Genomic DNA, 26,297 nt, shown 5'->3' with positions numbered 1-26,297 from the left:
GTAAATCCCTGAAACATTTAGAAAGTGGACCTGGACACGAGGAGTAAATATTTGCGTGCCTGATTTTGTTTTTTTAGAGGTGCTAAGCATCCACAGCTGCTACTGGTTTCCATGGAAATTATGGACGTTCACACTGGTATACACTGGGGGTGGGGGGAAATCGATCTAAGATGCGCAACTTCAGCTACAAGAATAGTGTAGCTGAAGTCAACGCATCTTAGATCGACTTAGAATTGCTTACTTCGAATCCTCGCGTGGCGGGATTGACGGCCACAGCTGCCCCATCGACTTTTATTTCCACCTCTCGCCGAGCTGGAGTTCAGCAGTCGACGGGAGAGCGATCAGGGATCGATTTATGGCGTCTACACTACATGCGATAAATTGATCCCTGATAGATTGATCGCTACCCGCTGATCCGATGGGTAGTGTAGACGTACCCTTAGAGAGCACCTAGCTTAGCTATGGATGCCTGCCCAACACAGCATTCCTTACTTGCATATAACTGTAGAGCTTAGGCAAGAAAGACACTCCATTGTACATGCTCAGAATTGTATTTCATGTGGATAATGGCAAAAGCCAAACTGTTTTACCCCATTATAAGGCTGTACACTCAGTGAGGGCTATTTTCATGCTGCATTTCAACGTTTAACAACACGCTGTTTTTGCTGGAAGGGCTCTTCTAAAGAATTTGTCACTAAACAGAAGATTATAAAATATTCCCAGTATCAGTCGAGATCAAGCATAGGATATTTCAGTCCCAAGAGTGAAGATTTCCAATAGTTATAAGCAGCAGAGTGGGGAGTTAAAATGGAAACATCAAGCAAGTTTAACTATAGCAGGGAGGTGACCAGCGCCTCGTTAAAATATCCTCTTAAAAATATATTCCCTTTTTATTTTGGATATTAGTAGAAAAATAGTGAGCTGCAAAAAGACAACTGGAAATAGAAACACTCCTAAATCCTTAAACAGGGTGAGTGGGGAGAGAGAGAGAGAGAGACAAAGAGAGAGAGACAGTTTCCCTCCAGAACCCTGGGTTCATCCACTTTCTGCATGCTAAATGCAGCTAGCATTTCTGCAACAGTACTTGCAATTTCTTGAGTGGCTTAACAGAGAGAAGCACCTAAAATATCAAGAGACCCTACTGAGATAGAAAAGTCCAACTGTATTGTATATCCTTGCTTTCTTGCTTATGCAGGCTTTGACCAACTTACGATCTCTATTACAATCCATGAAATCCCACTGACGCTACATGAGACTAGAACATGACTGTCTCTCACACACAGTGACAGGTTAGAATGTTTGCCTTTATCTCTGTAGCCAACGCAGCTTTATAAGTAAAATAGAACCCAATAAAATGTTGGTACCAGCTGAAAATCAAGCAGCATTTGTTGCTGTGTATGAAGGATTTTTTTTTCCTTCTAACTGAACAGAATTGATGTCCAACTGTGGCACTGCCAGTAAAAGGCTACATCTCTGTGGACAAAACAGCACTGGTAGAGGGTTTTTTAAATAGTTTCCAAAAGTATAAAATAGGGATGATATAAATGTTTGATACCGTGTGGGCCAGATCCTCAGCTGGGGTCAATTGGTGAACTCCACAGAGGTCAATGGCTTCAGGCCAGCTGAAGCTGCAGCCCTGACTGCTCTCACTTTTAAATGAGACTGCTCTTATTATAAGGGCTGCATGCTCATGCCCATAATTTCGCCCCCTTCTTTTCACAGGTGGGCTGCTATCCGCATAACTGGAAATATAAGTCGATATTCCTGAGGTTCTCAGAAGGACAGGGCAAACCTTTCATTATGAGACCCATGTAGACTTTGCCTGGACTGTGATTTCATTACAAACTCAGACTTTGCTGCATGTTCATGAGAAGCTTGACAAACCTTTTGTATGAACTAGGGCACCATTGTTAGCAAACCTAGGACTGATTCACAGAGCTACATGTCATCTGCTCACTGACCACCTCATAGCTCAGAGTAGCCTCTTGTGCACACTGAACAACAGCGATGGCAAAATAGGACCTTGCAGTATTCCACAAGAATGATCTCTGGAATCTCTCAAGCAAGAAAGAACGGAACCACTAAAACACAGTGCACCTAGAATCTGCAAGTGAATCAATAAAATGTAATGATCAGGGGTATCAAGGATGCTTGACCAATCAGAAAAAATGAATATAGACATTAGACCTTTGACCACTGGCCACTCCACTCTACAAAAGTGGAGGTTGTTAACCAAAACACCCAAAACAACCCCCAAACAAACTAGCATAACCTCTATACTCAAGTCTAAAGCCAAAATGTGAGTTAACAATTAGGAGCAAAAGAGTGCTATTAGCTGAGAGACAAGTGTGTGAAAGCATCAATTCTCCGGATGACAGGATCCTAGATGACTGTGCGGGGGTGACCAGTGCCTTGTTAAAATATTCTCTTAAAACATATATTCACTTTTTATTTTGGGCATTCGTAGAAAAATAGTGAGCTGCAAAAAGACAACTGGAAACAGAAAGACTCCCAAATCCTTAAACAGGGTGAGTGGGTGCAGAGATTTCAGAATTTCTTTAGACAAGAAAAGAAAAGGAATTAGGGCCCTGTTTTTAAACCTAAGCGCTGAACAGGCCTTTAAGTGGCTAAATATAGATTTATGTGTCTTCAGGACTCCATATTTGAAAATTGGGTCCTTATCTTGTCACTAACAAGTAACTAGGCAGAGTTGGAATATTTCCAGGGGCAATCCAGAGATGCAGGTGTGGTCTGTGCAGCCACCAAATGTATGGCACAGCACCTGAGACTGAAGCAAGGAAAGAGAGGAATCGGAGGTTCTGAGAAGTTCTAACAATAAAGAAATTGCCTACAGGTGCATTTGGGATGGGAGAAAAGGGACTGATTCGGTGAGGGTTGGCAGCCAGAGGATCAGATGAGTGGCAGCGGTGGGGTGCTAGCATTGGAAAAAAGACCTTTGCTCGGTGTATCCAAACCCATCTCTCAGCAAAAGAGCGGATTCAGACTATCAGACAGAAGCGATGGCCCAGCTGGAAGCAGTGGGATCCAGAAGGGTCGCTCCACAATGAACTCACATAATGACTGTGTGATCAGGGAGTCCAAAGTCAACTGGAACTTAGGCTTACTTTTATGACACAAATTCCTTGACTGAAAACATATACACATTGTGAGTCTACAATGCAAAGCGAAACCTCTACTCCAGATGACTACCAGCTACTGGGAACAAAGTTATTTTAAGAGAGGTGACCAGTACCAAGGAACTTAAGGTACCACTACTCCAATTGCTAAAGTTAGTACAGCATGGTACAATATGGGATCTAAGCGTATGCTACCTGTGGCTGGCTCAGATGAAGTGTCCTTGGCTGTGTTCAGAACAGAGTCTGGGTCTATAGACTCAGTGATGAGCTGAAGTTGAGCCACTTGGTCCATGACTCCTTCAGCCAGCTGAAGTAAATCGAGCTTTGTGACGCGCTCAGTGTGAGATCCATGTTTATTTATGAACATACGCGTTAAAATAATGTAAACTAGGACACAGGCCTCCTGCCTTCTAGCCAGCTGAGGCTCACAGGATGGCTTGAGTCAGTGATCGTGTAATCCTAGCAGGCAAAGCACACAATCCATTCATTTTTAATCAAGTTATTTGCACAAATAAACTGCCATAACTACAAAGCAGTAAAGAAAAGTGCTGAGAGACAGGACAATGCTGCGCATAACCTTATATTTCCAAGTCTTCCTTCATCTACACTGTTCTGTCTTCCTCTTGTCTTGTCTGTCAAGCTGGAAGGTCTTTGGTGCGGAGACAGTGTCTCACTATGGGCTCAGTCCTGAACAACTCTGAGCACTACCGTGATTCCTAACGTCAGTGGGAGCTGCAGGCTCTGGGCACCTCTCCGAAATGCTCAGCTTTGGAAAGCCCCACAGGCATTTGCAGTGCTACATGCATGATTTTAATAATTAAAACAAATAAATGATTAGTAATAATAATATTGGCTAGTGGCACACAATTATAAGTTTTAGGTGCAGAGATCCAAATTCCGTGCTTGTGCAAACTGATGAAACAATCAGTCACCAGTCGAGAATTTGGCATAAGACAGTCTACGGGTTCACGTTTGACTTCTTCTCTCATATAAGGATTTTTAATCATATTTTTATTGTGTTTCCTACTTTGAAGAGTTCATGCATTGGAATGTACTGGAGTTCAAGCCAAAATACTCACGTTCACTAAACCATACTTGTGCAAATCATATAGTCGCATGTGCATTTGCAACCAGAACACGTGGAAGTTGCAAACTGCATGTACCTTTCTTAGGGCACTTAGGCCTCTGTATCTGAAATGTAGCCCAAATTGTTAACTGAGGTTTGGAAGCTGTTTTGCAATAATCACACACATTATAGAAAAAGATAAAAAATTATAAATTAACCAGATTAGAACATGCAGGGAGGTGCTAACACATTTTAAAAATATCAGTGGGATATGTTATCTAGATTGCAGTATCATAGATCCTAATCTAAATCTGTTAAATAGGAAGGATTCATATCTTTTCCTCGGCTCACATGCTCTACCTTGCTAGGTTGCCTGAAGGTGAAGAAACTAGAGTCACTAAAAGAAAATGACATGGTGCATTTTCCCATTTATCAGTTATTTTTCCATCTCCTTTTTTATGTATACTTTTTTTGGTATGAATTATCTCCATGTTCCCTGTAACCCACTTTAATATAATCCATTGCCTCTTCTGGCATCTACTGTTAAGGGTAGTAGACTTGATGGACTCAGCTTGGCCAGAAAGCAGCTCAAAGCTTCAGCAGATGATTTTGCTTTATGCATTTAGGCCGGGGAGGATTTATTAATCATTTTTTTGTCTTTTCCAGGAGCAAATGCTGCACTTGTCCTCTAACTAGACAGTGCAACACTGATACTGAGATATATTAGAGCTTTTAGTTTCTATAGAAGTATGATACCTGTGTTTTATTTTCCTCTCTTTTGTTTAGAAATAAATTCCTTTTCAATCTGATTTATCGGTGGAGCTGTATGAGGGCTGAATGAGTTTCACCTTGTGATTTCTGACAAAAGCCTGGAGAAACTCAGTGGCCAGGGCTCACTCTGAACTCTTCCAGAAACAATGAAACTGGGTCAGTGAGGATGTACAGTAGCACTTGTGGGCACAAGAAGAACAATTACGCTTCACAGTTTAATTCTGAACTACCTTGAGGCCAGAGTTTCCATGCTAATAAGTGCTTCTTCTTTATTTACAAAAATGCAACATTGCACCTGGATATTTATCTAGGTCCCCATCCAGAAAAACACCAAAGCACATGCATAACTTTAAGCACATGGGCTGTACCCTTTATTAAAATAATTTCAATTGGCTTAAAGTTATGCATGTGCTTAAGTGCTCTCCTGGATTGGAGCTACTGTGATGGGCTCTTTAGAAATACATATTGTGACAGACCCAGACCAGTGGGGTGCAGGATTCTGGCAGAGGGCAAATATACTGGTCACTGGGTGAGTAGTTTTCTGTTCCCTGAGTGACCAGGGCAGGGGCTGCACTAGAGTAATCAGGAACCAATTAAGGCAGACAGGCTGATTAGAACACCTGCAGCCAATCAAGGCAGGCTAATCAGGGCACCTGGGTTTAAAAAGGAGCTCACTCCAGTCAGAGAGGGAGGGAGGAGCCAGAGGAGAGGAAGTGTGTGTGAGGAGCTGGGAGCAAGAGGCACAAGGAGCTGAGAGTGAGAGGCTGTGCTGCTGGAGGACTAAGGAGTACAAGCGTTATCAGACACCAGGAGGAAGGTCCTGTGGTGAGGATAAAGAAGGTGTTTGGAGGAGGCCACGGGGAAGTAGCCCAGGGAGTTGTAGCTGTCATGCAACTGTTACAGGAAGCACTCTAGACAGCTGCAATCCACAGGGCCCTGGGCTGGAACCCGGAGTAGAGGGCGGGCCCGGGTTCCCCCCAAACTTCCCAACTCCTGATCAGACACAGGAAGAGTTGACCCAGACTGTGGGGAAGATCACTGAGGTGAGCAATAAGCGCAGGACCCACCAAGGTAGAGGAGGAACTTTGTCACAATACACAGGTAGAACTAGATTTATTTAGTAACTGCTGATCCAGTTGCCTCATTTATATTCCCTTTATTTATATGAACAATATTTTATCCAAGCATCTGAATACAGAATGTGAAACTTCATTTGCTATATGTGCTGGTGTGGCCCAAGTCTGATTAAATTGGTACCGAAAATACAGTCATGATAAATAAATCAGCACTGGGACCAAACAATTCTTTCTCCTACTTCAGTGAATTAAGTGGGATTTGTTATCCGAGTGCAAATGTACTCGTCTGTGTAACTGGAGACTCAAGTGGGGATAAACAAAATCCCTTTTCTTCTATTGCAAAAACATAGTGATACTGACCTTGTAATGCAGAGGACTACAACACAGATGATAGCAATCTGGATGGTTCCAATCACAGCTGCTATTAAGACATACTGAAACCGTACTGGCCCTGGAACCACATATAAAACGCTGTAGTCCTTTTTTTCACAGTGTTGTCCAGTGTAGCCTGCATCACACCTGCAATGAAAGATGTTTATCCTGTTACTTAGACATCCTGCATCCCTTTTAGCAGAGGGACAGACTATGCCCCAGGGAGGCTCTGTGTATGAAAGTACTGCTTGGCAGACAGAGATGTAGATTATACTTCCAGGTTACGCAAGGACTGCTTTTATCTCACAAACACTAAGTGGCTAGGATAATGAGATACATAGATACTTGGATGTCTTAAATGTGGTGATTAGTTGGATTAGGGGAGCACCTAGAGACCCCACCCTAGATCGGGACCCTATTATGCTAAGCACACACACAGTAAGGGACAGTCCCTGCCTCAAAGAGCTTCCAGTCTACAAGATAGACAAAGGGTAGGAGAAATAAATGACAGTCCTGAAAAACTGAGGGCTGTGCAGGGATAGTTGCTTTTTCCTTGGATTCACAGGTAAGCCATGCATTGGTTTAATTAACATTTTTCATCAACCTACACCAACATGTTTGTCTGGGGAAAGATTTGGTTTTGATGACACTGGGCTGCCTCTAGGATTTCTTTTACTCTTTGGCTGTTGCTTTCCTCATACTTCCTATACAAGGCAAAATCCTACACAGCTCACAGAGCCTGAATGTTTGGACAATGCACCAGGCCTGTTCATCAGGAGCCGGGGGAGGGGAAAACAGGCACCTGCTGCACCACCAAGTTTGGTTGCTTTACAGCTGCTATTATCACCCTAGCCCCAAGGCCACAGCAGTCTCCTTGGCTCCTAGACCCTTTCTCCACAGAGGGAAGAGCCAATAGATTCATAGGGTTTATGGACACAAGGGACCATTAGGGTATCTAGTCTGACCTCCTGTATATCACAGGTCATTACATTTCACCCTGTTACCCCTGGACTGAGTCCAATAACTTGTGTTTGGCTAAAGCATATCTTCCAGAAAGGCCTCCAGTTTGGAACTGAAGACCTCGAGAGATGGAGAATTTGCCACTTCCTTTAGTACCTCATTCCAATGCTAATCACCCCCACTACTAACAATGTGTGCCTTATGTCCAAGCTGCATTTGTCTGATTTCAGATCTAAGTACTGGCCTTTGCGCTACCCCAGTCTTGGCACTGCTCTGCACCAGGGTGGTCCCGAGGCACAGGTCAGAGCTTCCTGAATGCAGCCGTCACCTGCACCAGCTGCTGATGCTGCCAAGGAGCCGTGGGGCAGCTAGGGATCACTGAGGTTCAGGGGAGCCTCAACCATGCTCTTTCTGACAGCAACGCCCCCACCCGATGCAACAAGAGAGGTGGGAGGAGCAATTCTGGTGGCTTTTTCCTAGGACATCCCTATGCAGGCAAGATCCTTGGGGGCCAGGCCTGCTGGGTCTAGGTCATCTTTGTGCCATAGCAATACAAAGTGGTCACAGTGTGGCACAGGATTCAGGCTAGAATGTTTTATTTGCTAATGTGCAACAAAGTCTTAGGGATAAACTTGTCACAGGAGGCTATAGGGCCAAATCCTGACAGATGTGGTATGCCTCCTGACTGGGCCCAAGTGCCTCAACTCCCATTGACGTCAGTGGGAGGAGATGGTGCTGAGATCCTTCCTGGAGATCCCCAAATCCCCTCTGATGCTAGAACTCCCTGTGCTTTGGGACGAGAATGCCAAAAATAACCCATGTTTGACGTTTCCCTTGCTGGGGTACAGGCCATCTGGCGCTGGACTCTGATGCAGATTACCCACTGAAGGCCCGCAAATGAACACATAATTTACCTATTTGTCCTATTGCCACTAAAATCCTTGTTTATTCTGCCCACTGCCACACGAAGTCTGTTTCTCTCCTCACTGTTTCCCCATCCTGCTACCTTCTTCCCTGTCTGATTTCCCACAAAAGAGAGGTTAGCTGTTCCCCTGGGAAGGCTCCAGTGCTGCTGGCAGTGGAACAGGGAGGCATCACAAGGGAAAACTTTCAGGTGAACGGCACTAGCAACTCTAAGAGACTTGGGAAATTTGCCTGGACCTTGTCTTAGAGATGGTGGTGGTGCTCACTGAGCTTTGTGCTCCAGGCTAGAGTAAGGCGAGGTGTGCAACAGTCACTACATGCCTCTAAGCCTTGGAACCAGGAGAGGATAATGTGTGGCTGAGTGGAAGAATGGAGAAGCAGGGGTAGCCAAGGGCAACATGGGCAACAGGATCTAGGGGAGATTTGCAGGAGCAGATACCCTTTATGCAGAGCTTCCAAGGATCTCCAATCTCCATCTTGTATGCCTCAAAACAACAGCTGCAGCAAATGTGCACTTCATCTCCATACTTTCCCCAAGTGAATATGGTGGGAACAAGAACTGCTGAAGTGAAATCCTAACAATCTCAATTAAATTTTCACTGCTAAAGGGAAGCCTGGGAGATGCTTCAACCACCACTCCTCCTCCCTGCCCAAACCTCTTTCTAAGTCACCTTGCCCACAAACCTGTAAGAAGTTGTCTTTCATGCAGTTCTTCACTTTTTTAAAGTTTGCTCATTGTGAAAATGCCAGGGAATACTAGATTTCAGTGCTACAAGTTAAGGAAAAGCACCCATTGGCTACGCTTGCACTTTGTGGTGCATTTAAAAAAATATTTAAATATGTCTTAAGGTTATTTCACGTTTTTATAATCGATTGACATTGTGGCATAATTCAGGGCAATTCTGCTGCATAATTTAGGTCTAAGGTGCTTTACCATACAAGGGTTTTTGGCTAATAATTATTTTCCACACTGCATCTTGATTATACATTAGCAACTCTACATGTTCAGCTTATCAGACCTGCTCTGGAGGAAAACTGTTACCTGCAAGATGGTTCCAACATATTAGTAGAGTGCTCACACTTCCCATGCATGCAGAAGCCATTGTAGTGTTCTGGACAAGGAATGTAAATCCCTCTTGCACTTTCTTCCAGTTTATTTGCATTCTCTGTGAACACAGGTGAAAAGAACATCAACATGGAAGCATGTGGTAAGGGGAGGTGAGAAGAAACATGGCATTAACTCAAGTATCAGAGGGTAGCCGTGTTAGTCTGGATCTGTAAAAGCAGCAAAGAATCCTGTGGCACCTTATAGACTAACAGACGTTTTGGAGCATGAGCTTTCGTGGGTGAATACCCACTTCCTCAGATGCATGTAATGGAAATATCCAGGGGCAGGTATATATATGTGTGCTAGCAAGCAAGCTAGAGATAACGAGGTCAGTTCAATCAGGGAGGATGAGGCCCTGTTCTAGCAGTTGAGGTGTGAAAACCAAGAGAGGAGAAACTGGTTCTGTAATTGGCAAGCCATTCACAGTCTTTGTTCAATCCTGAGCTGATGGTGTCAAATTTGCAGATGAACTGAAGCTCAGCAGTTTCTCTTTGAAGTCTGGTCCTGAAGTTTTTTTGCTGCAGGATGGCCACCTTAAGGTCTGCTATAGTGTGGCCAGGGAGGTTGAAGTGCTCTCCTACAGGTTTTTGTATATTGCCATTCCTAATGTCTGATTTGTGTCCATTTATCCTTTTCCGTAGAGACTGTCCAGTTTGGCCGATGTACATAGCAGAGGGGCATTGCTGGCATATGCAATTCCGTCTCTACGGAAAAGGATAAATGGACACAAATCAGACATTAGGAATGGCAATATACAAAAACCTGTAGGAGAGCACTTCAACCTCCCTGGCCACACTATAGCAGACCTTAAGGTGGCCATCCTGCAGCAAAAAAACTTCAGGACCAGACTTCAAAGAGAAACTGCTGAGCTTCAGTTCATCTGCAAATTTGACACCATCAGCTCAGGATTGAACAAAGACTGTGAATGGCTTGCCAATTACAGAACCAGTTTCTCCTCTCTTGGTTTTCACACCTCAACTGCTAGAACAGGGCCTCATCCTCCCTGATTGAACTGACCTCGTTATCTCTAGCTTGCTTGCTAGCACACATATATATACCTGCCCCTGGATATTTCCATTACATGCATCTGAGGAAGTGGGTATTCACCCACGAAAGCTCATGCTCCAAAACGTCTGTTAGTCTATAAGGTGCCACAGGATTCTTTATGGCATTAACTGCTCAAGATACAATATAAGAAAAATTCAAAAGAGCAAGATGTGAAAAATTCCTATTTAGTTGTAAAAGAAACAGAAATACTGAAATGATTTTGCAACCTAGAAATCTATGCTTACACAGGAATAATACACCTCTACCCTGATAGAACGCCACCCGATATAACATGAATTTGGATATAACGTGGTAAAAGAGTGATCCGGGGGGGGGGCCAGGCTGCGCGCTCCGGCGGATTAAATCAAGTTCGATATAACGCGATTTCACCTATAACGCGGTAAGATTTTTTGGCTCCCGAGGACAGCATTACATCGAGGTAGAGGTATATTAGACAGGAATCACCTAGCATAGATGCAGAGCTTTGTAGGCTATTTTGCGATTCTTTTGCTTATCTAATTCCCTTCAGGTTTGTGCACTGTGTTGCCAGAAAACCTAATTTTGCTATTTTTTAAAAAAATTGATCACAAAATATTCCATGAAAAATGTCCAATAATATCTGTTACCCTTTAAATTCTCTCTCCTCAGAATCATGCGGGGAAGAATCTAGATACTGATATACTTGAAAGGCTGCCATAAAAGAGATGGTGAAAAATTGTTCTCTCTTGCCTCAGAGGGCAGGACAAGAGGGAATGAGTTTAAACGATAGCATAGCAGATTTGGATTAAATCTCAGGAAACCCCTTCTAACTGTAAGAACAGTAGGACAATGGAACAGATGGCCTAAGGAGGTTGTGAAAGCTCCTTCCCTGGATGGACAGCCATCTGTCTTGGATGGTTTAGACACAACAAATACTGAATCCTCTGGGCGGCCCTGTCTGTCATAGACTCTGTGTGACACTGGGCATGTTGCTTAACAACTCTGTGTTTCAGATTCCCCAGATGTAAAATGGGATCCCTTCTTCTGTAGTGGGTTTTGGGAGGATAAATTCTTTAATTCTCATAAAGTGTTGTGAGACCCTTGGATGAGACATACAACATTATTATATAGTCCCTTGCAATGTGCACAGGTGTATTTCCACAAGCATTAGATGGGCACTGAACATATGAATCAAAGAAAATATTTCCCCCAATGCTGCCAGTAAATTGCAAGCTCCAAATATGAATTTAAGTTGAAATGGGTCTAGGGTTAACATTTACATAATGTGTTTAAATGCCTAAGCACCATCTGCAATATACTCACTCTCATTTGGTAGAACATCAGCTGTTAACTACACTTGATAATCACATTCAAGGCTGTCCTAAATGGCTTAGGGATTTCGGCGCATACTTCATAGACTTATACCTGTACTTTTTTTTTTTTAATATGTCGAATGTCAGATTATCTGGCCCTGGCCTGGGTGTGGGGGGAGAGAGAGAACATTCTCCCTCAATGCCCCTATGCAAGGCCAGACACAAAGGCAGGATCTACACACGGGGGAGCCCAAGGTCATACCAAGTGCTATGTCTACACTACAACCACCTCCCACCTGTCAGCGAGTCTCAGAGCTGGGCTCAGTTGACCTGGGTTTGTGCTACAGTGTAACCACCCGCCCTTGCCAGGTTTCCCCAGCCGAAACCCAAACCCCTACACTGCTATTTTTAACCTGTGGCGTGAATCCCACGGGCCAAAATCAGTTGACCCAGGCCCGGAGACTTGTTGCTGTGGGTCTTTTATTGCAGTGTAAATGTACTCCAAAAGGCTAGGAGGAAAAGGGAGGAATCAGACGAAAGGGGCATGGAAAAGACACAGCCCAGTCCCCAGTTGCCCAGGTTTGCACAGCAGGCCAGGTGCACTGGGATCAGCGGACTAAAGAATGCAAAATGGTGGACTCTTTTTTAGAGAGCTGGCTGGGAATTTTTGATGAAATGCTTTTTAGTCAGAAAATGCTGAGTTGTCAAAAGTGAAACTGGTTGCAGGAAAGGATCATTTTCAATACATTTCCTGTTTTGAAAAAAAAATTTAATTGTTTAAACATCCAATTTAGTACTTGTCAAAATGGGACATTCTGATATTTTTGAACCAATTTTTTTTTCAGTTTGAAATAATTTTTTATTTCCAAATTTAAGTTAACTTTTAGAAAAAAAAAGAAAAAAAAGAAAAAGAAATGAAGAGGTCAAAATTGAAATGAAATATCTTGAAATTATCAAAACAACATGTTTTGACTGACCCAATCCAAATTTTTTCTCAGGCTTTTGGTTCACAAAAATCTTCAAGATTTTGACTTTTTGTCCTGATTCAGGATGGGAAAAAATGTCAAAATCTCAAAAAAATTCACAGGATGGGAAACCCATTTCCTGCCCAGCTCTAAGTGTTTGTACTTTGGGCAGAGACTGTGCTTTTAATTGCACATTCTGGCCCTAACAAAACACTTAAGGCTAATTTTTTTTTAATTTTACATTATTGTGCATTGTCATCTATGATAATATCAGAGTATGCTAGAAATATTTTAAAATATATTTTATCAACAATAATAATGCTATCCAGAAAAACCAAGTGAATAATGGAGGCATCTCTTTTATGATAGATATCTGACATTGACAGAAATAAATTTAAGCGATAACAAAAGATTTGCATTTTCCTTGGATTTAATAAAATAATGATAATTTATGTTCAGCTCTGTAGCTCAGCCATGCTAGCATTAGGTATGCTTAAGTATTATCTTGCCTTTGGGAAAAACAGGTATAGCAGATCCAAGATTCAATTTTTCATAATGCATTTTTCCCCATCATTACCGTCCAAAGAGAATTCTGCTATCTTCACAACTTGCACTAATAAAGTTGAGTATTCTTCCTTATCTTAGAAGAGATAAAAGCAAACCACAATCCCGGAAAACCTCGAAGAGGCCAAACTATAGATATTGCTAGAACAGGCAAAGCCTCTTTCATATTTAGGATTTTGTAAGGACATGTCAGAATACAGGGGAGGAAAAGCCATAGGAAGGGGGTGAAAAATAGTGCCCCAGGCTGAGGATGCAGAAGTAGCCCTTCCTTCTCCGGCTCGAGCAAGGAATTTGCAGCAGTGGAAGAAGGACTAGAGACATGAAGCCTGCGGGTCTGGTACAAACTTGCAATAGTTGTGGCATAAGGGTATCTGCAGTGTCAACATCTTTCAAAGGCTCTCCTCTGTCCAGCAGTACCGTTTACTTGTTGCAGTGCTACCATACTCCTGACCTGGGTGATAAGAACCATGGAGAGGTATCTAACAGTGAAATAAGCAGCATTAGCCTACCTGGCTGTGTAGGTTATGGACAGTACCTGTGTGAGGATACAATGAGGAGTGGCTGCTACATTATTGTCCCATTTTTTGTTAGCCACTGTTCACCACAACATACATACATATTTTAATACAAGTCCATCTATCTAGGCCCTTAACTGAGCCCTTCATCGTGATGTAGCTGTCTTACCTGTGGAAGGGCTGCTGGTAGTGAAACACTGTGGGATACTAGGTATCATGATGCATAGTTCCTTTGCATGGACCAGACTGCTCCCTTTTGAGGGGAAACAGCCACAGTGGGCCTCATGGGAGAAAATCTCCCCAAGGTTCCCTCCTGAGCCTGGCTACAGTAAGAAATACACCTGTCAGTAGAAAGACATCTCAGCTGTTGCGGTGTTGGACATGGTTGGGTACTGTCTAAACTTGAGGGTGAAGCATTTTCAGCTCTGGCCAACTGTGTCCATTGGTAATATCCATTGTTTATATTTGGAGATTCAGTCACTGCTAAGAAGGCTATGGAATGAGGTTCGTGTCCTTGCAAAAAAAAAAAAAAAAAAAAAAAAAAAAGTAGAGAGCAGCATTTTTTTCTTCCAAGCCTGGTGGATATTGGGGAATTTGCAGATGATCTAGAATTGTCTGTGGGTGGCCTTGTGCCCCGGGCTAGCTTACTAACACAAGAATCCCTGCTTCTCTTTGATTTGTGGGCAACATTACCATGCCAGGACTTCCCCCACCAGTAGGATACCCTTTGGAGCAGGAGGGGGGCACAACTTCACAGTGCCGAGAGGAATTTAGCCCGCATTACCTCTGGGGAAAATGTAACAGTGTTGGCCAGAGTGGAAGTGGATAAAGGCATATCCCTGAACTTGTGGAGGGTTCTCTATGGTTTCAGGGTACAGGGGATGGCAGTCACCTGTCATATAGAAGAAGGAATGATTTTTCCCTCCTCTTGTGGTCATGTTTTGCGTTAAAAACAGTACACTGTGCATCTATCCCCTAGCACACCGCAAAATATAACCTAGGACCAATAAATTGTAAAACCATAAGTGTAGTACTGTGATGGAGAAAGATTGACTGGATCAGAAATGGACTCGCCCAGGATTTATGAATGTTCCATATAATGCTTTATCTTTTAATCCAGACAGGAGGAAATTTAGAAATGAATCTACAGTCCCTCTTGTTGAGTAGAGTCTTCTCTAAAGCAGTTAGATATTGAGCTCTTAAGATTTCCTTTCCTTATCTCACCAAGCATAAAGCTACAGAATGGTAGAAAACCTCATTTCTAGTTTGATCTGCAGTTTAAGTTATTCAAAAGACAGAAGAGCATCCCAAACAGGATGAAAGCAGAGTTCATACAATGTAACAAATTCTCTAACAATTGTGCGATATGGGAGCATTTTGTTTCCCAATCAGAATATTTCTCCTGCATGGAAACCTTAGACCTTCCCCACGTATTGCCAATTTTTTTTTCACTGCACAGATAATAAGATTCATTTTTACAGACTCAAGGAGACCCAAATCCAAAATAAAGTATTCACTAAAAGCTGTTTCATTTTGAATTGATGAGCTACAAAAATCAGTGCAATTAAAAAAAAACAAACCGTCAAAACATTGCAATGTGCTTTTATTTTTTTTAAATCATTTCTAGGCTCTAATACTCATTACCATAGCATAATTCTATCAGAGCACCTTCCAGAGATGCATTAAGCAATGAGACAAACATTTGTCATGTGTGGTTCATTCACTGTTCATCATTCAATAATAATTACTGAAATAAGACCCATAAAGCAAAGCCATTTTCTTTAACATTTAGACCACTGATGAAATAAAAAAGACTTTATGATACCCAGGGGGTTATAACTGAGCAAAACAGGTCTCCAGGCCTCATAGGAGAAGAAATAACGGGGTTTTCCCAGCATAATTTGTGATTATTCAAAAAGCAGATACTGCAGGCATATATTTAAACTAATCAGATTACATCCCTAAACTGAGGAGCTCATCTTCAGCACCAATCTCAATCTACAGAGAGCAAAGCTTAAATTTAAAGTCATACTTCTTTTTTTCTGGCAGACAGCAATACTAGACATGAGTTCAAAGTTTATTAAATTGCAGTAACATTAAGGTTGATAGCTCATGTTCAAATTTCAAGCATGTTATATATATCCTTATTAGACAGCTAGGTGGTAAGGAAAGCTTTATTTTCATCCAAATAATGGAATCCATACTTTTTCTGAAATTTGCTACGATCAAATTTAGATGGAAATAAGATAGAAAGCCAGAAAAGGAAAATTCAGCTTGTAGAATTAATAGTTTCTTTCTCTGAGCATATGTGATTCTTGAGACATCTGGAAGTATACCTCAATTTTTTATTTTGAAAAGAAATATCACATTTCCCACCCCCCCCAGACCTAGTTTATTAGTAAAGCTGGCTGGAAAATACAGTTTTCCAACAGAAAATGTCATTTCAACAAAACCAACATTTTAATGAAATTGTATTGATTTTAATGAAGTTTCCCATGAAGCAAAATTTTTGGCTTAAAAACATTCATTTTAGAAAAATTCAAAATTCTATTTCAAAATGAATTTTTCATTTCAATATTTATTTTATGTTGGGTTTTTTCACTTTCACAGTATTTGTATTATTTTGACAAATTTCACGACATGTCAGTGCTAGCAGTGCATAACACAATGTGTCATACTATGTCATGTGATGCCATATTACGCAGTACTACTCACTGATCACAAAATGACATTGTTTTACTTCTAAAATCACTAAGAATAGATGCTCCTTAGTAAAGACTGAAGCTTCACATCTTCTTTTCTTGTTGAAAAGCTCTCCTGTTTGTGTTGTAATGAAACAGACTGACAATTGACACTTTCAACATGAAAAGAAGATAAGCTCTCAGTGTACTAATATGAGAAGGAGCTGTTTTCAATATCCTTGTGTTGACCTGGAATTAATTTTCTAGGATCCTGAAAACAGTTGCTTGTCTAATTCGTCATCGAGTGTTTAACTTATTTTCTTACTGAAACCGTCAAAGCGTCAATCTGTTTCATTACAACACAAATGGGAGACACTTTGATCTAGAAAATAAGGTAAAATGTTTCAATCTGTACAAAATAGCAGCCACTCAATTTTAGGCTGGAATCCTGATTTTTAATATAAACATAAAAATAAATAGAATATTTTGACTTGATGTGATAATATGTAATACTGTTACATGTCAGGTTGCTGATATCCTTGGTCCACTGTCAACCAGGCTACTTGCCTCATTGTTACTTGTACTCTCCTGTCAGTATCGAACAGTTGTCTCGTGCTTTATATTCAGATTGTAAGCTCCTTGAAACAAGAACCATCTTCTTGTTCTGTCGTTGTTCTTGTTGTCCTAGCACAACAGGACCATTAAAATGGATATTAATCTATGATGTACTAATAGATAGCTGGTCTTAGAGACCTTGTTTCCACTGAAGGAATTTCTTAGAAAATGTTAAATAAACGACATCCATTTACAGATATCCGGTCTATGTTCCTTAATATGTATATTTAAGGGCATATTGATTTCATCTCATTAAAAAATTATTGCAACTATATTTAGTATTCTTTTTACTTTGTTAGTTTCAGTCTAAGTATACATCTGTATCTATGCACACATATTTTGAAGCTAATAAACATTGTTTGAATCTCATGTAAAACTCTTAATACAAGCTGAGATACAAATGAAGAAAGAATTTATCTAAGAACAGGAGCATACTCTACACAGGGCAGAGAAAATGCAATCTAAATCCTGATCCTGCAGTCTTCACAGTCCCCAGACTTCCTTTGAATTCAGTGGGCTAGATTTAAATCTCAGTCACACCAGGGAAAATTTGGAATAACTCCATTCATGTCAAATGAGCTACTCTGGATGGAACAGACAAAAATCTGGCAAAGTGGGAACTGTATATGTTTGAGAACAGTCTAATCCTACATTATATGAATAGTCTCATCTCAATCAATAAGACTTATTATGTGATTAAGAACATGCAAGACCAGTGCCTTAGGTTATAGAGTCTCACGTCATTCTCTCTGTTTCCTAGAGTGCAGCACACAGTATTGGCACTCAATCAATAGATAATGACCACATAAGAAAATGTTGGCTTAAGTAAAAAGATTAAGCTTTGTGTTCTACTGCTACTGTAAAATGGAAATTCCCCAGCAAGGGCTTTCAAAATTATTATTAATTATTTGTATTATCATATTGTCTAAGAGCTGCAATCCTACACCAAGACTCTGTTGTGCTAGGCACTGTTCAAATACAGAACATGAAGATGGTTCTTGTCTCAAAGAGCTTACAATTTGCATATAAAACACAAGACAACTAGTCGATACTGATAGGAGAGTACAAGAAACAATGAGGCAAGTGGCCAAGTTGATAGTCAGCGGACTAAGGATATCAGCAGTCCAACTATTTGGTAGGCAACATGGCAAAGGAGAGTTTCAGGCTGGCATCCTGGGTTGTAAGAGGCAGGAGTTGGCCTTTCAATAATGATTAACGTATGATAGGTAGGTGGAGACAGGCAGTTTAGGGCCAGGGAAGTGAAGACAAGCAGCTTATGTTTGATGCCATAATGAAGAGGCAGCTAATGGAGGGATGCGAAGAGATGGGTTAGGAAAACGATCTTTGTAGTCCTATTCTGAATGGACACGAGAGGGGCGAAATTGCATAGTTGTGTAGGCATAATATGGGATGGTAACAGGACACAATACCAAATATTCAATTAAAGCTATTTTGATGCCTATCTCACTGGAGACAATGTGAAGAAGAATTCACTTATATAATAACAACACAACACTTCAAACGCTGCTGAGGTCAGTCAAATTTACACCAGAGCTCTCCTATTGGTACTGAAGTGGCAACTCCTCACAAATCACATTTTCTGAGGATTTAAATGTCGGAAAAGGGACTCTCTTTTGCTTTCCTAACTGGGTCGGTTCCACTTGCTTAAACTTCTCTATCCCTTTTGATATATATCTGATAACTTTCCCAATGATATGCACCAAAGCCTACATGGAAGAATTCCAACCTCTCCTTCTCTGAATGAGAGACATGGTTAAGCAGTGTGTAATTCAGATTATACAAGCATCAAAGACAGTGCACGAGTACAGTCAAATTAGCATGTGTGTGCAATGTTTGTGTGTGCTAAGGGGTAAGAGGGAGGAGCAGAGCATCCACTTCCACTCAGACATTTATTCTGAAGGGAGAAAGAAAAGCCAATGCAGTACTGAGCAGCGCACACGAGGCACAATGTCACAGAGCAGCATAATGATATTTCTTCTCAGTGCATCTGTTGTGAGATGGCACCAAGATTACTGCCTGCAGCTCTGAGCACTTCATGATTAGGAATTTATCAAAGGAGTTTAGAAGGCAGCAATGGAAATGATTGGAGAGCTAAAGTTAGATTGTATGGCCCACCCAGAGCATGCCATCCTGTGGAAAAAGTCACAGGATGGTCATAGTTACGTGGAAAGGTTACAAGGACTGGGGCAAAGGGGCAGGGCCAACATTGCTGATGCATCCACAGAGTCATCCTTTGATATTCCCCCATGATTCTTTCAGAGTTAGCATTCCTTCCTGTGGCTGTGCATTTGCAAGGGGAATGGTGCTGTAGCACTTCCCCAGCGCAGCTCCCTCCTGGCCATTCCCCCACAACCCAGAGAAATCCACTGCACGGCAGTGGAGCAATGATGCCACTTAGACTCAAATCCCCTGTCTCTGATAATTCATGACTGTTTTAGTGGATTTTCTTCTGTTTACTTCAACAGCAGTTGAGAGCACTCTGCACCTAGCAGAGCTGGGCCATTAAATAATTTTGCTACATGTGTGATACTAATGGCGGAGCTACCCAGAATTCCTAGGCACGTGAGGTGCTCAGACGGCAAGGTGACAGAAGCAATATAAGAACCGAGAGTTCACAGCGAAGCACTAGCTTTGACGGAACAGACAGATATTTCCTTTGTTCAAGTTTGCACTCTACAGAGCAGGACTCCCTACATCTGATTAGTGCTTCCAATGAACAGACTGTATTTCAACAGGAAACGATTTAGTCACTAATGGCCATTCATGTCCCACCTCTAGTAAACTAACTAACTGTTTACTGGGTGTTCCACTTCTCTTAAAATGTTGCAAATCCTGACCCTGTGACCATGGAGGGTTCAGCAGAACAAATGAAGTTCTATTCTGAAGGGTGATGAAGGTGGGGCAGAATTTGAAGGGGGGCATATGTAGAGGGCACACACCTGGTGTGACATGGAGTCCCATGTGTGGAAGCTCTCTGCATGGCAGCGTAAAGGAGACAGGCATGGACTGAAGCCAAAGGTGTCATTCTTGTATGGTCTTGTTGCTATGGCAGAGGTGAAAAAGGCTCCTGAGGCCAACATATTCCATGGAGCAGCTCTATCATTGTTCTGCTTCTCTGGAAAGAAGATTCCTTTTCCTCCACCTCCCCTTCATCCAGGGTGCTACTTGGGCTGGACAGTGACCTGAAGAATTGGCTTTAAAGGGAGAGAGATTCCAAAGGCACAAATGGAGCTTTGGAACCCACTCCCATTGACAGCCAGTGGCAGCTGGGCACCGAAATGCCACCTGTGCCTTTGAAAACCTCCCCTCAACAGCATGTTACAACATGGGGTCAAACTCACCCAAGAGTAACGCAATGGCTTCAGTGGAGTCACAACAGGCATGCAGTTTAGCCTATCACGTTCTTCTATATGCAGCTCCCTGAAAACCATGTAATAAATACCATCCTGATATTATTAATTTTACCAAGTGGGAAAAAAATTGATCCGAGTTAAATTGCATTCATCTCTTTTCTCAATCACAAAAGACATTTGCATGACTCAGTCACTTATTCATTTTAAAGGTTGTTATGCAAACGAGTTCCCCGGACTGAGGACAGTATCCATTTTCTGTTTTAAAAATAACTTAGTACTTTTTATGTTTGAGACGATGATTTCTAATTCACTGGAAAAAATAGTAAGATCTTTGCCTCTTACAGCAGTATATCATAGTTATTCAGTCTGCTGCCATAATTAATAATGGAAAATTATGAATAAAGACACACTGATAATCCCCAGATGTTCATCCAAGCAAAAATAATCAAAGCATGTCAGCATATTTGACAAAAAATTATACTCTAAAAACATTTCTGAGTTTTTAAAACCATCAAAATGTACCTACATTTATACACAGTACTGGTGAAACAACAGACTAGGTTGAGGATTGCTTGACAAAATTCCAGTTAACCCATTAATCCATTTCGTATAAACAACAATGATGCTGGTTCATTCAAAATTCATGTTACCCATCTTGCCTGTCCCATCCCCATTCATGTATCCATTGTATTCTGTTTATACTGAACTTGTAGGCATTTTGGGGGAAGGAATTCTTTTATTACGTGTCTATACAGAGCCTAGCCCAGTGGGGTCCCAATCTACCTGGCACCTCTAGGTGCTACTGTAACACAAATAACAATAACCACCTGCCATGCGCTTGCACTCTCAGTAGGTGCAATCAGTGATATTAGCAGGTCTAAAAGGGAAAATAAATAAAAAAGCACTAACCAGACAAATGTGTCTTAAAACCATTTCTCCCACACTAGCACACATGGCTTTGTCCCTCTCTAGTGACGAGATGTAATAACCTTAGTTGTTGTTCCCCTTGGCAGTATGAAGCCACTTTAGTGCAGCATGGTCAGTTTGTAGTTTGAACTGCCGTCCCCAAACATATGGGCGTAGCTTTTCCAGGGCGTACACAATGGCATAGCATTCCTTTTCACTGACTGACCAGTGACTTTCCCTCTCAGACAGTTTCTTGCTGAGAAACACGACAGGATGGAAGTTGTGATCTGTTGCTTCCTGCATGAGCACTGCTCCTATACCACGCTCAGATGCATCTGTGGTTACTAGGAATGGCTTGTCAAAGTCCGGGGCCCTGAGCACAGGGTCAGACATGAGCGTTGCCTTAAGTTGGGTAAAGGCCTTTTGACACTCATCAGTCCACTTAACTGCATTTGGCTGGGTCTTTTTGGTCAGGTCGGTCAATGGGGCAGCGATTTGGCTGTAGTGTGGTACAAATCGCCTGTAGTATCCGGCCAAGCCTAAGAAGGATTGGACCTGCTTCTTGGACCGTGGGACAGGCCACTTTTGGATAGCATCCACCTTGGCCTGTAGGGGGTTTATGGTTCCTCGACCCACCTGGTGCCCCAGGTAAGTCACTCTGTTTTGGCCTATTTGACACTTTTTGGCCTTAACAGTTAGTCCTGCCTGCCTGATGCGCTCAAAGACCTTTTCCAGGTGTAGTAGGTGTTCGGGCCAGGAGTCCGAAAAAATGGCCACATCATCGAGGTAGGCAACTGCAAATTCTCCCAGTCCAGCTAGTAGACCATCTACCAGCCTCTGGAAGGTGGCGGGTGCATTTCGAAGGCCGAAAGGAAGGACAGTGAATTCATACACCCCCGCATGGGTGACGAATGCTGACCTCTCCTTGGCAGGTTCATCTAGCGGTACTTGCCAGTACCCCTTGGTTAAGTCTATTGTAGAGATGAACTGGGCACGTCCCAACTTTTCCAATAGCTCATCAGTGCGTGGCATTGGATAGTTGTCCGGACGAGTTACAGCATTTAGCTTACGGTAGTCCACGCAAAAGCGTATTTCCCCATCTGGTTTGGGTACCAGAACCACTGGAGATGCCCATGCACTGGTAGATGGGCGGATTACACCCATCTGTAGCATGTTCTGGATCTCCCGTTCTATAGCAGCTTGAGCATGAGGAGACACCCGGTAGGGTGGGGTTCTGATTGGGTGAGCATTACCTGTATCAATGGAGTGGTATGCCCGTTCAGTCCGTCCTGGGGTGGCTGAGAACAATGGGGCGAAGCTAGTGCACAGCTCCTTGATTTGTTGCCGCTGCAGACGTTCCAGGGTGGTTGAGAGGTTCACCTCTTCCACGCCACCGTCTTTTTTTCCCGTCGTAGTAGACACCGTCAGGCCACTCAGCATCATCTCCCTGGACTGTAAACTGACAAACCTGTAAGTCTCTGGAATAGAAAGGCTTGAGAGAATTAACATGGTACACTTTAGGCTTTAGTGGGGAATTGGGAAATGCTATGAGGTAGTTTACAGCTCCCAGGCGCTCTTGGACCGTGAATGGCCCTTCCCATGATGCTTCCATCTTATGGGCCTGTTGCGCCTTCAAGACCATAACCTGGTCTCCTACCTTGAAGGACCGATCTCTGGCATGTCTGTCATACCAGGCCTTTTGCTCTTCTTGAGCATCCTTTAGGTTCTCTCTAGCAAGGGCTAAAGAGTGTCGGAGGGTGCTTTGTAGGTTGCTTACAAAGTCCAGAATGTTAGTTCCTGGAGAAGGCGTAAACCCCTCCCATTGCTGCTTCACCAACTGTAATGGCCCCTTAACCTCGTGACCATACACAAGTTCAAATGGTGAAAACCCTAAACTGGGATGTGGTACAGCCCTGTAGGCAAACAGCAACTGCTGCAACACTAGGTCCCAATTATTGGAGAATTCGTTGATGAATTTTCGTATCATGGCCCCCAAAGTTCCATTGAACCTTTCAACCAGGCCATTGGTTTGATGGTGGTACGGGGTGGCAACCAAGTGATTCACCCCATGAGTTTCCCACAGTTTTTCCATGGTCCCTGCCAGGAAATTAGACCCTGAATCTGTAAGGATGTCAGAGGGCCAACCTACCCTGGCAAAGATGTCTGTTAGGGCCAGGCACACAGTGTTAGCCCTGGTGTTGCCTAGAGCTACTGCTTCCGGCCATCGGGTAGCAAAGTCCACTAAAGTCAGTACGTACTGCTTTCCTCTGGTCGTCTTTTTTGGGAAAGGGCCCAGAATATCCACAGCTACTCGCTGAAATGGGACCTCAATTATGGGGAGTGGCTGGAGAGGGGCCTTGACCTGGTCTTGAGGCTTTCCCACTCTTTGGCATACCTCACAAGACCGGACATACTTGGCAACATCCTTGCCCATCCCCTCCCAGTGGAAGGACTTCCCCAACCGGTCTTTGGTTCTGTTCACCCCAGCATGGCCACTGGGATGATCATGGGCTAAGCTTAAGAGCTTCCCTCGGTACTTAGTTGGAACCACCAACTGTTTTTGCGGCTGCCATTCTTCCCGGTGTCCACCAGAAAGAATTTCCTTGTATAAAAGTCCTTGGGCTATAACAAACCGGGATCGATTAGAAGAGCTGAGAGGCGGTGGGGTGCTCCGTGCCGCCGCCCAAGCTTTTTGAAGGCTGTCATCCGCTTCCTGCTCAGCCTGGAACTGTTCCCTTGAGGCTGGGGTCACCAGTTCTTCCTCAGACTGTGGACTTGGGCTTGGTCCCTCTGGAAGCGATGTAGGTGATGGGGTTGTTTCCGTTGCTGGTGAACCGCTCTCCGCTGGTGCACCTGAGGGTATTTCAGGCTCTGGCTGAGCCTTTTGGGTATGGCTGTCTTTTGCTTCTGCCAGTTCTGGCTTGCTGGCGCCCTCTGGCGTTGAGGTTGAAGATGTGGTTGCACTTGCTGGTGCTGGTTGCTGTTCCAGTTCCGGGCCTGGGACTGGAGATGCTGTGGCTGTTTCAGTGGTAGGCATGGAATCCGGGTCCACTACCTCTGTCTGGGTCTCTGGTAACACAGACGGGGCCTCTGTGGACGGTTCAGGAACAGGAATGGGTCTGGAAGCTTGCCTGGTTTGGCTACGTGTAACCATTCCCACTCTCTTGGCCCGCCTCACCTGGTTGGCCAAGTCTTCCCCCAGTAGCATGGGGATAGGATAATTGTCATAGACTGCAAAAGTCCACATTCCTGACCAGCCTTTGTACTGGACAGGCAGTTGAGCTGTAGGCAAATCTACAGCTTGTGACATGAAGGGGTAAATTGTAACTTTGGCCTTTGGGTTGATGAATTTGGGGTCAACGAAGGATTGGTGGATAGCTGACACTTGTGCCCCCGTGTCTCTCCACGCAGTAACCTTCTTTCCGCCCACTCTCAAATTTTCCCTTCGCTCCAAGGGTATTTGAGAGGCATCCGGGCCTGGGGATCTTTGGTGTGATGGTGGTGTAATGAATTGCACTCGCATGGTGTTCTTGGGACAGTTGGCCTTGATATGTCCCAGTTCATTACACTTAAAGCATCTTCCATCTGATGGGTCACTGGGCCGAGGTGAGTTACTGGAGACTGGTGAGGTTGAAGGGTAGGGTATCTGTGGCTTTACTTGGGTGGTATGTGGGGTCTTTGGCTGTCCTCGGTTGTAGGGTTTATGGTCTGTGTGCCCCCTGGGGTAATCGTTCCCCTTGACAGTAGCTTTCTTGCTTTCTGCCAGTTCCATCCATTTGGCTCCAATCTCCCCCGCCTCAGCGATATTCTTGGGGTTTCCATCTTGTATGTACCGTGTGATGTCTTCAGGAACACCATCCAAGAACTGCTCCATTTGTATGAGGAGGTTCAGTTCTTCCAAGGTTTGAATGTTGTTTCCTGTTAGCCAGGCCTCATAGTTTTTTGCAATGCAGTAGGCGTGTTTGGGAAATGACACCTCTGGTTTCCACTTTTGGGTTCTGAAGCGCCGACGGGCATGATCTGGGGTTATCCCCATCCTGTATCTGGCCTTGGTTAGAAAAAGTTTATAGTCATTCATTTGGTGCTTAGGCATTTCAGCTGCCACCTCTGCTAAAGGTCCACTGAGCTGTGACCTCAATTCTACCATGTACTGGTCTTCGGGAATGCTGTACCCAAGACAGGCTCTTTCAAAATTTTCCAAGAAGGCCTCGGTGTCATCACCTGCCTTGTAGGTGGGAAATTTCCTGTGCTGCGGAGCAATAATGGGCGCCGGGTTGTTAGGGTTGGCTGGCACATGCAGCCCAGCTTTTGCCAACTCCAGTTCATGTTTTCTCTGTTTTTCCTTCTCTTCATGTTGTTTTTCCATTTCTTTTTGTTGTTTTTCCATTTCTTTTTGGTGTTTTTCCATGTCTCGGCGGTGGGCCGCCTCCTCTTCTTCTTGCTTCCTTCTGTGGGCCAACTCATCTTCTGCTTGTTTCCTTCGGTAGGCCATCTCTTCTTCTTCTAGTTTTCTTTTGTGTGCTGCCTCTTTGATCTGTTCTTCTCTTTCTTTCATCTCCATCTGTCGCCTGTGTTCAGCTTCTTTGATTTGTTCTTCGGCCGCAATTTTTGCCTTAGAAGTCATGATTCCTGTTTTCTTGTGTTGGGGTGCCCTCCGGTGTTTATCTTCTGAACTGCAGGTTCTCTGTTGCCTCCTGAAGTCTGCCTAGCAACAGTGCTTTTTTCCTTTTCTCTCTCTAGCTAATCTTCAATGTCAAGTAAACCTGAAAAACCACTTTATTTGCATTCATATAGTGCTGGTATGACTCTCAATGGGAGTGCTATTGTGTGACAAAAGACTGTTAATAGTCCTTAACGACTTCTGCTTAACATGCAAGCCACAAACTGCCAGAGAGAGCAGAAAAAAAAAATTCTCTCTGGTTCC

At 43.2% G+C, this 26,297-nt stretch overlaps 2 protein-coding genes across 2 annotated transcripts in view; both read right to left on the bottom strand.

Moving 5' to 3' along the window:
• The window catches only part of CAVIN2 (caveolae associated protein 2), a 259,422-nt gene that overhangs the window by 80,107 nt on the left and 153,018 nt on the right, over positions 1–26,297 (bottom strand). The window lies entirely within an intron of this gene.
• The window catches only part of TMEFF2 (transmembrane protein with EGF like and two follistatin like domains 2), a 180,044-nt gene that overhangs the window by 1,200 nt on the left and 152,547 nt on the right, over positions 1–26,297 (bottom strand). Inside the window, exons 8-9 of the mRNA XM_050969526.1 lie at positions 9,349–9,472; positions 6,411–6,569 (exon numbers count right to left, since the gene is read on the bottom strand). Of these exons, the coding sequence (XP_050825483.1) occupies positions 6,411–6,569; positions 9,349–9,472 (283 nt within the window). The remainder of the gene's footprint in view (positions 1–6,410; positions 6,570–9,348; positions 9,473–26,297) is intronic.

The sequence above is a fragment of the Gopherus flavomarginatus genome, chromosome 10 (assembly GCF_025201925.1).
Source record: "Gopherus flavomarginatus isolate rGopFla2 chromosome 10, rGopFla2.mat.asm, whole genome shotgun sequence".
NCBI lineage: Eukaryota > Metazoa > Chordata > Testudines > Testudinidae > Gopherus > Gopherus flavomarginatus.
The sequence above is the reverse complement of the archived record's forward strand: the minus strand, read 5'-3'. Positions and strand labels throughout refer to the sequence as shown.